The sequence below is a fragment of the Semicossyphus pulcher genome, unplaced genomic scaffold (assembly GCF_022749685.1).
Source record: "Semicossyphus pulcher isolate SPU_LCO1_2020_fin unplaced genomic scaffold, fSemPul1.0.p SCAF_24, whole genome shotgun sequence".
Lineage (NCBI taxonomy): Eukaryota > Metazoa > Chordata > Actinopteri > Labriformes > Labridae > Semicossyphus > Semicossyphus pulcher.
Genome location: NW_027211698.1, coordinates 8889749 through 8908601, shown reverse-complemented (window position 1 = coordinate 8908601; position 18853 = coordinate 8889749). Strand labels below are relative to the sequence as shown.

At 43.4% G+C, this 18853-nt stretch overlaps 1 protein-coding gene across 1 annotated transcript in view; it reads right to left on the bottom strand.

Moving 5' to 3' along the window:
• LOC138603722 (voltage-gated inwardly rectifying potassium channel KCNH7-like) overlaps positions 1-18853 on the bottom strand; it is an 85687-nt gene that overhangs the window by 49458 nt on the left and 17376 nt on the right. Inside the window, exon 3 of the mRNA XM_069675618.1 lies at positions 3682-3837. Coding sequence (XP_069531719.1) covers positions 3682-3837 — 156 coding nt within the window. The remainder of the gene's footprint in view (positions 1-3681; positions 3838-18853) is intronic.

Sequence of the window (18853 nt, the reverse complement as noted above, 5' to 3'; positions counted from 1 at the left end):
ATTTAAATTTAAACTTAATTTATGGCAGCTTTAGCCTGCAGTTTCCCTTGAAAAACAAAAGATAACATCACGCAATGATGATCCTCGAATAATTCATTTAGCTTGATGATGATGATAATAATAAAAATAGGCTTACTGAGCAAACTAAAGCTTTCCTCGTACATTTTTTAACTCTCGTAGCTGTTGTCTGGCGTGATGGTGGCTTGTACTCCGGCTCAACGAACGCCATCAGCTCATCCTTCCACAAAACTTAATGGGAGCATATCTCCCCTCACCATGTTCGTTATTAGCAGGCTAATCTTCTCCGCTCTGGTATCATCACACCGACGTGTGCTGACAGGGCTAGCTTCTCCTTGTGCTTTAAGCGTGTGTGGTTAAGCATCAAACTAGCATTTCTTTGATATACAGGTTTAACACCACATATCTTACACTGCACGTTATCGTTGTCTTTTTTGTCAAAGTACTTCCAGACATCACTTTTCCTAGTCACGGCTGTCATGTTACATGTAAGCTAACGGAGTTAAACTACTATAGCTGAAAACAACGCATGCGCAGGTGTGCGAGTAGTGTAACGTTACTCGAACAATGACGTCAACAACGAGTAATCGAGTGTTCATCCCTAACCCTAGTCCTTATTCATCTAATGTTCAGACTATTACAAACTACCCATGTGAGGCTGTTATTTGTCTGTTTAACATTCCTACTGCAATATCACTGCAGGGGAAATTTAAAGCATTTTTGGGCCTTCTCCACACAGGAATTCAACAAGCCCTTACTAAAGGTGCCGCCTGTGTTGGGCTTTGCTTCTGTTTCCACTGAGCAGCAGGTCAGAGCCACCACATACTTCATCACGTCAATTTATGTTCTCTATAAAAGTCTCTCAATTGGGGGTGGTTTGGAGAACTGCAGGGAGTACTTGTTTCGATTTGGATGAAAGAGGAAAATCAATCAATCTGTGGTTGAAATATAACAGCTGAAAGTGCAAAGAATGGAGTGAAAACAAGTCAGCCTATACATTTGACTTTGGCTGTTTTTTGGGAGAACAGCTGCAGTAAACCAGCACACATCATTTAGTGTTTCTCAGTTACAAGGTTGTGATGGCGTAACTCTTTTGTTCCCTACCAAATATATTTTGTTCTGGTTAGAGGGCACTTGCCTGAAAACATATTTGAAAAGGGGAACATGACAAAGGAAACAATGATAAAATAGAAATTCTTCACTTCCTTATCTTCTGCTTCTGAGCAGAGAGAGAGAGAACGATCCGCATCTGCCAACTTGCCCCGAGGGAAGCACGAGGCTCTGCAGAGGTGGTCAGCGGGGCGGGAAATGGTCCGGTGCCTTGACCTGCACTTTTGGTTTCTTACAAGTTCAGGTTGTGTGAAGGTCCAGGTTAAGGGTCGTTACATTCTCAGTGTAGCAAAGAGATAAAAAAGGGTCCGAAAAAAGATGGAAAGCAGCTCCTACTGGAACAATCTGGTTTGCTTTTTGGCTAAAGAACATTTTAACTTTCAATGTGTTGTTTTACTGAGGTCTTAGGGTATGTTGTCTAAAGTGTTTCTATGAAATCAGTAAAATATTTTCACACCTGGGATCTCTCTTCTGGAGTGGTAGCCAACACATGAAACGCCCTTTCTTGTTTTCTGTATGTGTGTGTAATTTATGGATCCTGTGGAAGTAGTCCTGCTCAGCCGCGTCACAGCGAAATAGGACAATCAAACATGGCTGCAGAATGGATGGGCCCTCGCTGAGCGGCGAAGGCGATCGATAAGCAGCACTTAATGCGTGGCTGCTCATTCCCCCAGAAGGAGTCTACATAATGCAACACATGGATCATCACCTCGCACCGTCTAAAGGCAGACGCTCCTACGCAAACTGTGGAGCTGCTTCTTAGAATAGAAACACAGGGGGTTTCACTGAGTTTAATTTACCTCCGTAGCAGTTTGTAAATCTGTGATGTTCTTTTAAATATGTAGAGTTATTCATAATTTGTGACCTCTATCCATCTGCTAGTAAAAAAGTGCAATATTAGGTCTCAGGAGTTAGCTGAGGGAGGGGTGTGATGAAATGCAGCCAAGAATCACCAACTCTCTAAGGCAATCAGTACGATTGCAGAGGTTGCGTGTAGGCAGAGAGAGAGACGGCGTCCAGAACTTAAATCAACCTTGTAAACAAATCTGGACCAGAGACGCCCACTTAGATATTCAGATAGGCTTGGATAGAGTTTAACTCATGAAGGCCTGCTCCATCAGGGACTGCCCTTGTGTTCAGGCTGAGCAATTAGCCCACGCAGGAAAGTGACAGCCTCATTGACGACGCGTAAACACACACGCAGATGACACTTGCTTCTATACTCAACGTCCCCTCTTCTTTCACCGCACTCCCCATGAGGCATTGAGCCTGTTAGGGGCATCATCCAATTACAGTCATGTAGAGGTGACCTCTGCTCCTCCATGCTTCCGCTTTATATGTCACAGACAGAAAGAAGAGAGAGGAGGCATCGGGAGCGTGTTGGAGAGCACCGCAGGGGAATGGCATTATACGCTATTACACCGACAGCTTGGGGAAGCGGAGTGCTCTCCAGCGCTGCTCCAGTAGTTCATCAGGCCATCCTGGCAGGCTATGAGCTATAATTGGGCCAGACCTTTGAGATGACGGCAGGCTAACACATCAGTGTCTGCTAAACGCTTGTGTCAACATGGCAGAAGAGTTGTCTTGAAGAGTTGATTTCATGCGCTGCATTGTTGCAAGTAGATGTAGGCCAAAATCTGCCACGTGCAATAACTTTTTCCAGTTCCTGTCTTACTGCTATTCTGCATGTTTTAGACCAGTGGTTCCCAACCTGGGGTCTCGGCACCTCTTAGGGGGGCGCCAAAGATCGCTGGGGGTGCGCAAGGCTTTGTGTGCACTGAGATCGTCAAGATTAGATTTGCATGTTAAATAAATAATTAAAAAAGCACTTACTTGATAATCAGAAGTCTGTTCAACTATTGAAAAATATATGTGTGGTGTACGTGTGTGCGGGCTGGGGGTGCTCAGCCTTTCTTAGATACAAGCAGGGGGGGCTCCAAGGAAAAAAGGTTGGGAACCACTGTTTTACACAGCACTTGTTCCTTAGCCATGGTGCTAGCTTACCTCGCAGTCACCGCCTCATTGACACCAGTTAATCTGGGAGCTAGCTGGGGCTTCATCTGATAAAAATGGTTTTCCTTAAATTGCTTTTGGGATACTGTACGTGTTCCTAACAGGATAAGTAGAAGTAAAAGCAGAAGCTGGAGATCATTACATGTTAATGTTCTGGCTTAAGGCAAGGAACTACACGAATGTATCCATAATAGCATCTAGCAGAGTGTGTAACATTAATAATGCGGTGATGTGAAGTTCTGAAGACACAGCGGGGGGTTGGATAAAGGCACAAACTGACGTGGATGTTGGAAAAGGTTACAAGTAAAAGGTCAGAACTGGCTGTTACATTACAATCACTTCTTCTCATCGTCCTTGTCCTTTTAATCTTATCCTGAGACGACGACTTTATTCAACTGCTACACACATCACATTTGAGATCTATACAACTACATCTTTTTAAATACTGCATGGCAGCACAAAGAAGGCCAGGATGAGGGGAAAAGCTTCAAATGCCTTATCTTTGTGCTACATCCATCCCTCCTGCCCATCTCTACTCACGTTGTTCAGCTTTGGACGGCGACGTGTGGTTGAGTCTCTCCAGCGAGTCGCTGCTGCCCTCGTCCAGGATGTAATCGAAGTTGAGGATGAACATCATGACCACGCCCTCCTCGTTCTTCACGGGGATGATATGGGTGGCGCACAGGAAGTTCGAACCTAACCGACAGGAAATTAAATCAAGATTAGGAGTGGGTAATAAACTTTCATGTTTGGCGTTTGATGGGTTTGGTACACGGCTGCCTGCAATCACTTACAGAACCCTGAAATTATGGGCCCCATCAATCTCACCAGGCGAGCTCGGCTTATTTAAAATGCATAACTTGATTATTCTCCATGCAAAACAAAATGGTAAAACTTCTCAGAGAGTTAAAGTAACAAGGGTTTTTAGACAGTTTGACCCCGGAGCTTTCCATTAGCACTCTTTGACATTCAAACATCTTAGTCCAGATAAAGCAGTGCAGGGAGAGGTCAGGCGGAGAAATTAGGGTGAAAAGGTCAAGAGGTCCGCTGAGAGGAAAGCCTCTGGGGCTGAATGATTTCATAAATCTGGACAGTGCTGCTGCTGCTGGGGACTGCACGGTTCAGTACAGTCAAATACAGTACAAACACCCATTCACCTCTAGATAACTTACTTCCATACCGGATGTTCTGCAGGACGAAATAAAGCAACCAGACTCGTCTTTCAATGTGGAAATAAATTAATTGGTCTCAGTTCTTAAACCTGTATTGCTGCCGCCGGCTCCACAGTGGGAGGTAAATTGAATGCTCGCTGCTAATGCCTCATGTCTAAACGTTCCTAATGAATCAAAAAGCACACAAGAGGTTAACAGGGATGTTTATTCCAAGCATCTTGCCTTTGATTAAAATACAGAAAACGGAGGCTTCTCTGGTTGCAGGCGTTGGCTGGATGGGACGGAGAGGAGCCGTGCCAAGGGTTACTGGTGTAGAAAATGAAATGTAGATTAAGTTTTAAATAATGAACGTGGACATCTCTGGAAGATGCTCTCGCTCACATTAGGCTTTAAGTCCTGCTGTCACCAGGAGGCTATTTATAGCTCGCCCAGCAGGCACCCGGCCCACAGCGTTTCTTTTCTAGGGGAGGAGGGGGACGGGACACTGCTGCACACTGACTCCACTCAGAAGTGTCTGCACCTGCATATAAGCAGACTTACGCAATCAACTGCAGAATTCCAGTCGTTGGTAATATTCTCGTATACTATTCGATTGTGCGGCGGCGGTACAAACCGGCCGCTTCACCACACTGGGGTTTGATTTATGTATGGGGGAGCCCTGATTCCGCTGGGCTAAGCAGTAACCTGCCCCTAATAGTACATCAGTGTCAGCGGGAGTGGATGGAGCCATTAATTTCAGTCAGAGGGAGTAGAGGGAAGGGGGGCAAGACGTATCACGCCTTCCCCACATGTGGACAACATGCAAAAGAAGCTGCAGCTGGAGGTGTCTCTGAGCATAGCATACTGTCTGTACACAGTAGAGGGGCTCATTGGAGGAAGAGAGGAAACAAAGCATATGATTAACCCTTATTTCTTTTACTAATTCTTAATTTACTATCTAATTAAATAGTCCCTGACTCCTCCACCCTCGCTGAACGCTCCATCTGCGAGCAATTTGCCGATGTAAAAGTGTAACTTGTGTCTCATTAAGCGGCAACGACGGTGACGAGCATCCCAGTTTTTGAAACCCACTTTTGTTTGCAAATTAAAACGATCATGTCCGTCTCCATGGAAACAAGTGAGCGCCGAGGAGAGCAAAACTTCCTGTGCCAAGTTGGATATTAGTTTCATTTGTCCTCAGCTCAAAGCGACTGCGGGATGTTCCTCAAAATAAATGAAATCATCTCTCTGCTGTGGGATTACGGAGGAAAGTGGGAGAAGATTCCCTCTCACAATAGGGACGTTTTCTTCTTTAAATGTTACAATTTATGAAGGGATGCACGATATTTGATTTTCTTGCCGATATTTTCCAACCATCAAGTCTCCCCTGTAGTAGAGTTGATATCATGCCTACTCTTATTGTAGTGGCCAAAAACTGCCATACCGCAGACATCTTGCATCCTTCTTCACGCTTCACAGAAGAGGCGTTGTACAAAAGGTCACGTGTCTGATCGCTCCTGTTTCTGAGCGCACCTGAATGCAGCATCCCCCCCTAAAACAGACATGCCCGGACTTGTTTACTGCACCTACTACGGAGACATCAGTGATCGCCGACAGACTCTTTTTATCGTGCGTACGTCCATGAATATGTAAGTTAGTTTCTCACTGATGTTTATGTTACACTTTGTTAGCGTCGGCTTTGGCTGGGAGTGTATTTTCGCCGTGTTTGATGTTGTTAAGTCCGGGAAAATGCAAAATGTTAGCTAGTTAAGAGTTGAGAAAGTTTAACTTCTATTCATTGGCTCGAGTTTCTGTGACTTTTTAGTCTTTATTTGTTGATAACTTCTCACACACACTCATGCAGAGTTAATGTTGTAGCATTACGACAAGCTTTTTTAGGGAATCATCAAGCATTTAGGCATAATTAAAGTGCTGTTTTATCAGAAAATATGGGCAGTAAATTGCCATATTTGCAGATGCCGATACGTCATTTTCAAGCCATTATCTGCAGATACCGATAACATGCCGATAATATCGTGCATCCCTATTTTCAAGCTCGTAAAGTTTAACCGCTTCGAAAAAAAAGTTAAGTAGGGCTTTTTCTACACCTTAACCATCAACATGCAGCAGCATCAGGGGTCAGATTCAGCTAACGTAAAGCTAATTCATGAGCTCAGTGTAACCTCTGCATGCCTCAGGAGGAGCCGTAACCCCAGCTTTGTAAAGCAATCTGTGTGTGTGTGTGTGTGTGTGTGTGTGTGTGTGTTTGCACTCTAAAAATAAGCCGCCTGGAAACCATAGGCATTTATAATTCATAGGAGCTAAGTATTATGTTCAAGAAAGTATAATGGTTGGACTTGTTTGCAATATAAGAATGAGAGGGGGCTTGATTGGTATGTGTGTGCATGCATGTGTGTGTGTGTGAAGGTGATAACGAGGGAGATGGATGCTGCCGGTATTAAATGTGCATCAAAAGTAGATAAATATGTTTGTTCATCAAAGAGTTAATCATTGTTTTGGTTAATTTTCATGACACACACTGCAGCTAACACAACCAAATGTCATGCAAATTCATTTGAATTCAAACGAGAGAGAACTGGAGACGGTCGTGCATGTGGTCCCAACTGTGTGTGTGCGTTTAGGTCATGACTACTGTGTTGAGTGTTTGTGTGCGCAGAAGTGTGTGTGTGTCCTCTGTGTTAACATCCACTTTGCCTTGTGTCTATTTGCTCTTTAAACCTGCATCCGAATGCAGAAGCGACAACATCGTCTTGTTGTGCCGAGTCGAGTCGGAGCGCGCTCGTTTAGTTTTTCCATTACTGTCAGATAGGAACATAAGTGTGTGACGAGGCACGACAGAATGAGGGGAGATAAATCTGTTAATAGGCGTTATTTCCTTGCTTTTCCCCCTCCATTTTCCCATTACCCGTTACTATCTTCCTCTATATCTCCTCCAGCTTTTTACTCTCCATGTCCTTGTCTGTCCATCACTCTCTCCCTCCTTCGCCGTTATTAAATCCACCCTTCTGCCAGCTCCCCTCACAATCCCTTCTTTCTCCCTCCCTGAGAAATGACATCGCAGCCCAGGAAGGCCACCCGACGTGTTTAAAGCGGATACATCAAACGCGTCCCCGGTGCCACAGCCGATGCAAATTTCTGCCTGTCTGCTTCCCTGCATATCCTTCCTCTGTGGAGGGTCAAACACAAACACACAAGAAATAACATTTACATTTCTCAGCCTCACGCGAAAGCACGCACATAAACACTAACGAGGTTCACGGATCTATGCGCACACAACCGGTTCATATACAGGCTGCCGGCAGCAGTAATTAGCAGAATGTTCTCTGTCCAACTAAATCTAATAAGCAGGCGCCGGAGCTGGTTTACATGCTGCAGCGTAACGAGAGGATGCACCTTTGAAAGACACTTAAAAAAGCTTTAGTCAGAACATCTCTGACCTGAATATTCATGCAGAGCAAAACACAAGCAAAGCATCCGGAGTGTGATACATCAGGTGCCATCTTTTCCTCGTCTTTGGAAAAACAAATCCTCTGTCTGTAAAAAAAAAAGAGCCTGACTCAGCGCTCTGCTTCCCAAACTCAGACGTACGTTCACGGATGGATGGGCTAAAACAGAAACAATCTTTCCCGTCCTGGTCTCTAATCCTCCGAGGACGCTGAGGAGAGGAGAGTGCTGACTTGCACTTTTGCGAGACAAGGAAACAATCTCAAACTTTCTGCCTTTCATCAACTCACATTCACCTTCACATAAACATCACAAAATCCCAGAATCTTATATATAACAGTCTGATAAGCCTACTGAGCTGCAGGCCGGTGTGTCAAAGTCAAGCAATAAGCCTTAAGCCGGAGTGGAAACGTGGGTCTTATCGATTTAAACATTTTCCACTCGGCTTCATTTCCTCCCCGACGCGGCGTGGCCTACCTGGATTAATAGGGCTACCTGGTAATCTGCTGCTTCACAGATGGCTCGGGCAGGATGACCGCGCAGCGTGCGTACACGGAATATGCCAACAGTGAGCGGGGGGGCTCTTTAATGGTTTAGAACACCAAAACACTGGTATGACTGGAAGTCCTTGTAATAAGCCTTAGTTAATAGGTAATAAGACCCTTATAAGTCCATGTAAGATGCTTATTAACATTAAGTATATGTTAATCAGACTACATGTGTTAATAATCATGTTTATTGTCAGATTATAAGACATTTATAAGCAATAATAAGAAACTGCATTACTAGCATTACAAACTTATGCATTTAGTCTTATTTACCTATTATGCCTTTACTAAGCTTAATATATACTTTACTATGCAGTAATTAGCAATGAACTACGAGCTGATTAACAGTTAATTATGCTTTTTTTGCAGCTACTGGATCTAAAGCGAGAACAGTGACTTACTGAGGTTTATAAATCATTTAATATGCACTTATTAAAGTAATAATCTTGAAGATTTTAATTTAAACATATGTCTATGGCCCACTGATGAAAGCCTTTGCATTTGCAGTATTACAGACTGGGTGTCTGTGGCAACTTTATGGAAAAAAATCACAAACAGCGCCCAGTTAGTGACGCGTTTTCCATCAGCCAGCAGTGGTTGGTCTGCCAGAGAGGGTAGGCGGAGCTAAGCGGCTGCTTTTCTGGTCTCTGCAAGTGTTGCGAGTAAACAGTAATCTACCGAACAAAACTCGACTACTTCAAAAATAAGTGAAAATCCAAAGAAGAAGAAACAAACTCGACACTCAGATGAAGGCAAACAGTCTAAAAGGAACGCGGCCGTCAGCGAGGAAAATTAAGAGTTACAACCGGAGCAAACCGTGGACGTCACACATGCGGCACTGTTTGGAGAAGTCTGGGAAGTGTGCTCCCGCAATTACCGATAATCGCCATAGGTGCCGCCAAAGAACGAAACTGAGATCTCCAAGATTATAACTTTAATAAGCATCATATACAGACTTATGAGGATTATATTACCTGTTAACTAACGCTTATTACAAGGACCTTAATATAAAGCGTTTCCGTCAAGGTAAACTTAAAAGATTTACAAAAGCACAAAGTCAGTTCACACCAGGTTGGGTTTCTACTTGGATAACTGGGCCAAACATAAGACATTAGTCATGAAATAAAAACAAAAACATGGCTGCTCATCCAGAGAAAAACTGAAATTCCGTAAAACTAACCAAAAAAAAGTGACTTTTTACGCCTTCTTGCGTCTTTCACCTTGACTTTTGGACAGAATTCAGCCTCATTGTTTGACGTCAGCTCAAGGTTCACTCGAGGACAGGCTAATATCGCACCAATACAACACTTACCAACTGTTCACACAATGTGGTGCCGTCATGACACAGAGGTATCCAATACAGGCCCAACACCTTACACACACACACACACACCGGGAAGAACACACATCAATGAAATTACCTCCGTGTTCCCCTCGGTTCACTCACCCTTTACCTCCCCGTTCTTTTCCTGAAGTTATATTAATTGCGCTCTATAAAAGGTTGTGTCAGTTCGAGCTCATTTTCAGCCTGAGAGCTCGCTGCTCCTCTGCGGCGAAGGTGATGCTCTCGCCTCTCGTTTTCCTCCCGCTTTCGTTTCAAGCTGCTGAATTGATATAAAGCCGGGGTGTGTTGGTTTTAGTTTGGGGGGTATTTTAAATGCAGACGAGGGCGAAAATCTTAAATGGCTAAATGATAGCCTAAGGTGTAATGGGTCGATCTTAAAACACTTTGCCGTTACATTTACCACTTTAATTAGCATATAGGCACATGTATGCAGAAATATTTCTCCCCCTAAAGTTTTCACTGCTGTACTTTAAGTGTTATTGTTCCTTCTGAGTGTCCTTGACCTTCCTTGAGGTTTCAAGTATCACTCAGGTGTAAGTTGCTAATTGGACCATAATTAGCTCTAAACTAGCGTAGACGTGTCACCGAATCCAGCTGCTACAGAACGTTCACTTCTTGGACTGAGATTTAGCAGAAGAAAGCTTTTACCTTTTAGTTGGTGAATATGAAAACATCCTTTTTAATGAAATGCCAGTGTCCACATTTTAAAACAGTTGCATACCTTCCTTTAGTAGTACACACTAGCTACCAGGGAGAGCAGCTTAGATGGCAAATTTATTCCACATGATTTTCCGCAGTTTAATTGATAATGAACGTGACTGCTGGTGGAAGCTCTACCTAAGTAAACTCAAGGTGGCCTCTTTCAAAGCGTTTAAGATTTGGAGCCCCCAAGGTCCTCAAAGAGTCCATCGGTTTCACTCATTCTTATAAGTACTTCATAGCTCAGCACGACACCAACCAGAGTAGGTCAAAATCAGTGATATATAGCTCATAACTCCTGCGTGGCTTTGCAGGGCCTTCTTTAATAATGCATCATTTCATTGCATGTAAAATCAACGACTTACAGCCCCAGAAAAACACAAGAGACCACTGCAAAAATGTGTTTTTCTCTGGTTCTACTATTTATAGGTTATTGTTCAAAACATTTCTTCTGCTTCCAAATAAAATATGTCTTTTATTTGCAGAAAATGACGACTGGTTAAGAAAACCAAAAGATGCAAAAAAATTTGTTTTTCAGACCTTGAATAAGAAAAGAAAACAAGTTCATGTTTAAACAGCAGAATACGAATGTTTTAACTTTGGACATTCTGAGTGTCCCTGACCTTCCTCGAGCTTTCAGGTATCACTCAGGTGTAAATTGGACCATAATTGGCTCTGAACTAGACGTGTTGAATCCAGCTGGTACAGAACGTTCACTTCTCTGACTGAGATTTAGCAGACACAAGCTTTTACCCTTCAGCCGGTGAATATGAAAACATCAGCAACACAATATTTTAAAAATGAATAAAACATCCTTTTACACGAGAATGTCAAAAATTAAAAATGAGGTAATCTTTTTATTTCCCACCTGCACACAGTGCTGCTACGGAAAAAGTCACCTAACACGTACAGCTCATTTGACATACTGTTAATACTAATGAAAGGCTTAATGAGCAGGGTTTTGCATATTAAAATATTCCCTGTTAATCATCACTCATAATCCATAAAGTGTGAGATGGTGTCTGCAGAGGATCTGCCCTCCGTCTGTGTTTCTGTTGTTCTTATCATTCTGCTGTGTTTGGGACGTTTCAGGGCGTCCGTCGCTGGGCAGCCAATAGTCCGCAGGTCGGGACCAAATGACAACATGCCTGTCTCTCTGCTCTGCTCTCATGACTTTTGCAGTTTTATGAGACGTCAAAGGGACCTAAAACAAAACTTCTTCATTTGCTGTTCGGTGAATAAGAACAGTCCGCTGTGTCGTGGCTGTAAGGCTCAGGTTTGACGGAGGGCGAAGCAGAGAGATGCACAGTCGGCAGGATGAAGCGCGACTTCAGCCAGTTGTAGGTGTAGACGTGTTGGTTTGTTGTTTAGAGACTAACCGCTGTGAAGCAATCAGAACATAAAACTCTGTTTGACTGTTTTATTTACATTAACGGTGCTCGCTCTCTTTACTTCCTGTCTATGTCGCTTGACCACAGCTGCTCTCTCTCTTGCTCACGGCAGATTTGTGTTGCAAACTGATCATAGATGTGTTTTATTTTTTCAAAGCTTCGGTACCTTTCGGAACTATCGACACGTGGTGTCGGCTTTTACAACCCTCGTTCTCAGATGTGAGGTTATGTGACTTAGTGAGAGGATCTGTAGGACATTTTCCAGGTTTTTAATGTTGTTAGATCAGACAATCTTGAAAATTAACTGCAGATTATTTAATTAAAACTCCACCTTTACATATCTCTTTCAGAGAGTAGATATGGAGCCATGAAGGTCCCGCAAGATGAATACTTCCAGGATCAATACTTGCTGTTGGTATTGCTGTAGGAAATGTTATAACTTTTATACTTATGCTTACAAGTACACTGTAGCCTCGTAGCTTAGCACAACACCAACCAGAGCAGGTCTAAACTAGCCATGTAGTTTCAAATCTGTAGGTAAAAGTATGTTGGAGTAATCCCCAGGCTTCTCAGCTCAGTCTGCTGTGAACGCCAGGTTTCACACAGTTTTTTCCTTCACACTGCACTTTGTGATGTCACAGGGAGCTGACCAATCAGAGGAAAGTGGGCTTGTAGGGGCGGGGTTTCTGAAAGGCTGAGTTTTTTTAACTGTATATTATGCTAAGCTACTCCACAGGTATCACAGAGTGAAATATGAGCGCTTGAAATCAGCATAATACCCCCCCTATAAGCAAACTGTAGCCTTAGCACAACACCAATAGGAGCAGGTCTAAATTAGCCATGTAGCTCACAACTCCTGCGTGGCTTTGCAGGGCCTTTAATCTTTGATAAGGCATCATGTCTTTGTGTGTAAAATCAAAGTAAGTAGCAACTACTTCCATCAAGTTTCCATTTAGTGTATAAAAAAAACAGAAGTCCCTCTGAATTACTTTTAAGCTAATGTTTTAAGCTACTCTCCAATATGTAGTAAATCCAGTGTGAGTTACAGCTAAACACCGAGCGGGGAGGACAGATGACTTTAAACACTGTGGGAAACCTCTTCTGCTCCATTATCTCATCAAAGCACAGCCACATTTCTTTGACTGTTACTTTTGCACACTCTGAGGAAACCTGAATTATTGAGCAAATAGGAATCAGTGTGAGCGTGTGCAGTGAGAGGAGTTCCAGTTTCAACATGCTGGAAATTTCATTAGATTCTATTTCCACTATCAATAATTAAGACAATGCAGCTCAAAGGTGCGCTGGCGGGGGCGCTTAAATGCAGCGCGGACACGTACACATTGATCAGAAAGCGCGATTAAAATGCCGTGCCTCGAGTCTAACACACACACACACACACACACACACACACTTCTAACTGCTTGTATCTGACAGCGATTGTGGGATGGTGGCATACGGGAATCCTGATAGCCCTCATTTGGAGAAACCGCTGCCAAGAGTATCCCAGTGAAATCATTTAAAATTGCAGCCTGTGCTTCTTGCCCTGGCCTAATAGCCCCAGAGTGTGTGTGTGTGTATTTTATAAGGTGTGTGTGTGCGAGTGAGTGACACTGATGCGAGCTAAGCTCCCAGCTGCAGGGAAGCTGTTGGTTGGTGTTATGCTGCTTGAAGGGTTGCAGTGACATCCCCCCTCGGTGTGTCCCTGCCGCTCGTCTCTGTCAAAACGCTCAGCGGGGAGCGTCACCAGCTTTCCACGGCTAATTGTCATCAAATCAACTCACCCCGGCCGCTCTCTGACCCCGACACAATCTCTGATGAGCTGTTATCCTGTCCTCTTTGACTTTACATCACAAGGTCAGCAGAAAGACGGCATTTTGGGATGGAGTGTGGCCTTGCGCGGAGAAGAAAGCTCCCCTTACAAGCTGCTCAATCTGGTGTTCAACCTTGAATTTTAACGTAAAGTTTACAACAAATGTCTGCGTATTTTAGGGGGTGAAATACACGGTAATTTACTTAACTTGACACTGCCGGGCGAAGATTATAAATGTGGAAAAAATAGCAGAATTGACCTTCTTTCAGCTTATGTTTTTGCCTTCCATTCTAGGGAAATGTGATCCCTTCCTCTCCTCCCGCGGGAACATTCACTTGTACTAAGAGCTGTTTAGCTCGGATGCCAGCTCTCTAATCCAGGAGGGAGACTTTATCCCCGGGGGAAACAATATCATCAGTGGCGGCACGAAGGGCCGAGGTGGTAACCCAGAGGTCATATGTCAATCACCGCGACACTCAAGTTCGTTCATTGACGGACGTATCAATGAGAATGTCTGCATTTAATCTAAGTCTGTTTATCGAACTCGCCGCCGACAAATTTGGAACGATGTTCGAGTGCTGCTCGGACGGAGACGGGCGGAGTTTGTAGCTGAGATGACGAGGAGTCGCAGAAGTTACCGACGGAGCATAGCAACGTGCTGGAAAGGGAATGGAGATGAGCGTGTCGACACGGGTTTTGTGTTCCTATCAATGGCGATCGGAGCCGAGTCTACTGCAGAGTCATTTGACCCGGGTCTGAATGCTGATTGTAACCTTTCCCACTAAGCAAAAAAGCCGGGTGTTAGCAGGTTTTTCGACCAGTGGGAAAGCGGCTTTAGCTGTCCTCATGAATGCCAGTCGCGACTTGAAAGCTGCTTATTGTTACGCTAAAACAGGAAGAGAGCAAGTCACTCATTAAAATACTGACCCCCCGAAACGGCTCGTCATCGGTTGTTTGGAGGTATTGCGGGTTTAGGGGAAGTGATGTTAAAGCTCCTGTGAGGAACTTTCGGTTCGTGTTGATTTTGGCGCCCCCTGTGGACAAAACCATACCTCTTATCTCTTGCTGATTTTATCCTGTACATGCTTAAGTGGTGTTTTTTAACAAACAATCTCACCCTGCTTTCTTTAACAGTCACATGTATCACTCACTTTAAGTTGTTGCCCTGGAAAATGTAAACAAAGGCAGCGTGCAGTTAATTGCTTCATCTGACACCTACCCCCCCACCAGCAGTTTCAGGCATTAAAAATAAACATATAGAAATAATCAATCTTGTTGCTGATGGTCTGGTTTGCTTTTGTAGCTCATATAGAGTAATCAGAATTAATTTCAGTCTGTTTCATAACCAGCGTTTATTTAAATGTCAGAGTACATCAAAAAAATGTCCTTAAAATTAATAAATAATCAGCAAGTGCCCACAACTGTTTCCATGAACCAAAGACACGAATATAACAAGAGGATGGCAAAATGATTTGAGCCTTTCCTCTAAAACTTTTAAACGGTAATAGTGTGACATTGGTTAAATGCTAACGATAGACGTTTCCGGGACATCAAATGCCTGATGTCCCTCCAGATTTTCCCTATTAACTTTCTATGTGGTCGCTAATCGTGACGTGCTTAAATAATAATTTGTCAGAGTCTTGAACACAGCAGAACGACCTTATCCTTTTAGCAACAGCAGTTAAACCTCCCACCCTGAGAGTCAGGGCACAGGAAAATGGCCGTCATTTGAACATGAATTAGAAAACGACCCGTCGATAATATTGAAAAGACAACTACGTGTTTTACTGCGAGTGGCTGAGAATCCATCGACACACTCATCCCAAGCTTTGGAAATGATCACACCCGTGGCAAGATAACTCCTCTACAGTGCCTGGATCAATTACAATAAGACACAATTACAATAATGAAGCAGTCACTTGATTGTCTTTCTCACTCAAATGTTTTCAACCACTACAAAAATTAAGAAAATGTCTGACCTATTACGGCTTTTGTTTGGTATACGTCAAAAGAAGTGATGGGTTATTGAAAATCAGTGTCAGGAATCGATACTACCGCATCCCTACTCCCATGTGCAGCCGCCTCGGCTAAACCGATAGGACCTGTGGGTGTTCTAAAGTGATCCACTGCAGCCTTTTGAGGATGTGGAAGCAGCCAGTATCGCCTGCACTACAACCCTGGAAGGACTAAATCAATGTGGAGAGAACAAGATGAGAAGAATCTGCAGGATATCTTCTGCGTATCACGATTAACAATTAGAACAAATAGCTTGAAATATGTCTCCAAACTTAGACATAATTGTTCTTTTTGTTGAATTGCTACCTCCGATCTGTGACGCCGAATGAAAAGATAATCTAAGGTTACAAAGCGAGAACTAAGCAATTCAGGGAATACAACAAAGCCTTGCAGCGCAGCAGCATTAACAGGAATAATCTGTCTGAGGCTTTGGGCGCCGTGCGGCGTCACTGCAAAAGGTTATCAGGGAGATCATGGTGGGTGATGGAAGGCTCGGCGGACTCTGTCAAACAGCAAGCTGTGACGGTGCCATAAATACTCTGTTCATCATCATGAATGTGGGGGAAAATTAGGAAGATTTGACAGATGGTGCTGCAAACAAAAAACCACATTGTTTGGACGTGGAAGTTGGTTTTCATAGAAGTGGTCTCTTTGACAACAGATGCATGCTTGTTGCCCGGACTGTTCTTTAAAACCATTGAACTACTTGACTGTGGTATTTCAACAAGACTGTTCAGGAGGCACGAGATGACAGAATAACACTGCGGTTTCTTTTAAAGTTAGAATTTCAGCGGTCTCGCATTGACTACCAATAAGGAAGTGGATTCTTGACTCACACCTAAAAAAAACTACTGTTGCATAAAGGCCTGCATGATATAAGAAAACTCAGCCATATGCGATTATGCTGTTCAATAGCGCGATAACGATATGAAGTGCGATAAATTGACAAATATCGAAGAGTGCATATTAGCAGTAACTCACAGTTTCTATGTCGATGTGCTGTTCTGATTGTCTCACACCCGTATTTGCAACATCCAAAATAAATCGTAAAAGCTGTTTTTTTCACCACTGGGTTCTGATCGCATCTAAATGGTGCGACAGTACGGCCATTATACCCAGGGCTCCATCCAATAGGTTCAATTTCCGCATGCTGAGTCAGAAAGTGTGGCTTGTTTACATAAAATATTTTTTGTATTCATTGTGAAAAATTCAGACTTTTGCCATGTGTTTAGTGCGAATGCTCGTTTTGCGATAACGCTGCAAATTAGAGGTGCAACGTCATTTCTGACAAATATCAACAAAATGAGTTGCCAACTAATTTAATTGCCGATAAATAGTCGGTTACGTTATTGCACTTGTTTTTCACGCTGTGCGTAGACATAACATCGTTTTCCATAGCTCTGTTGCGGAGGTGTGAGCCATTTCGCGCTCAACAAGATTAGCACCACATTAGCAGATTAGCGCCAAGAAAAGCGTTGCCTTCAAGATTTGTAAAGCGCACCTTGCTTATCATAGGAGCACTTTGTCCGTCCTTGGTTTTAAATGGACAAAAAGTTGATATTGGATGTTTTTTTCTTTTGCATCAATAGTAAAAAAATCAGCAGCATGCTCGATTAGTGAGATAGCACATGCTTGAAAGAACCTCCAACTAAATAAATAAAGCTAATAGATACAAAAGAGCCATTAAGTAGCCTAACTGTGCCATCCATTATCCAATTAGTCAATTAATAGTTTCAACAATTGATGACTAGTCCACTATCAAAATAGTAGTTGGTTGCAGTCCTAATTAAAACTTAATTTGTTTCTGTTTGAATGATTCCATGACGTCCAGGTAACATCAAGGATGTAGTTCACCTGTCACTTTGGAGCTACTCCTAAAGCATTTCCCAAGGTCTTCTGGGGACGCTCAGCGTGCACACTGCCAAGAAGCTATAAATTCTCTGACACAAATGCATATTTTTTTCAATCTAATACCCTATAGACTTGATCCAAACAATGTAAGGCCATATATTTTTCACGGACAGAACATGGCCTGACAAGAGGGCACGACATATACAAGCAAAAGCAATTACACCATCACTGGGATATATACTGTAAGTGCTCCTGCAGATGCTGAAACAAATTCGATTAGAGCTCATAGTAAAAGCTCTCGTGTAAAAGCAGCTCCTGTCACTTCTGTCTCATCACAGCACTGCAGTACTACATTACTTTACTCAAACTGTCAGAATCAGCTCTGTATTAGTATATTTTTCTGCCCACAGCATACAAAAATAAGCTCCGATTCCTCAGCTGAGAGAGAAAGTCAAGTGGACAAAGACAAATCAGAGGCCTCGGAGAGATGTCAGAGTGAAAGCATCGTGGTCCAGCGGCTTGGTAATCTGCGGGTGTCAGGTTTTGTTGACAGTACGAGTAGCTGTGATGAAACAGACCGGCGGCCGCGGGCTGTCCCCTCGGACTCTCGGGGCTTGCTGATTCAATCTGCGTCAAAGTGGCTCTGCGGGCACTGCGGAGTGCCGATCTCGGCCTGGTTTTTATAATGGCTCTCCTCTAATAATTCATGAACGTAGGCTTTGAGTCATGTGAAAATATTCTAGTAAAATCCACATTTAAATTCACCGTCACCAAGAGGAGGATTTAAAAGCATATTTCAGGGAGAGAATGTGGATTAAAGGGCGTATTTATGAGCATGTTATTACACAAATACATCTGGAAATGTAAAACAAACGCCAACATGAATGAAAACAATCGGGCAGCACGTGATCGGATGAATGGAAGAGCCTGAGAGAGGGGGAAGAGAAAAAATGAATGGCTGCTCATTCACAGATGTGCTCATATCCAATCTGTGAATGGGAGTAAAGCAGGGATCACAGTCTGAAATCACTTACTGATAAATATGAGTGGATGACTGAAGAGGGGGGGGGGGTTGAATGAACATGTTTGCAAATAAATCTCTTAAGTGCGCTCGCGTGAGACTCTCGAGGATTTCTTAAAAAACAGCCATATAATCTGGAGGAATAATCTTCATTGCTCACATGCAGCTCGGTATTTATCTCCCCGGCTGCATGAATGGTTTCTCCTGTGCGCAGGAAGCTGGGTGGATGGTGGGTGTCAGCCCCTTAATAAAGGCGAGAATGAGAGGAGACACGGGGGAGGGGTTCCACAGAGCGCGATGCCGGAGCCACAGCAGGTTGGGGGAGGGGGGGGCTGTCAGACTGTTTACTGTCTGTTTGCGGTAATGCCATCACATAATGGAAGCGTGTGTGGGCTTAATCCATAGATCCAACATG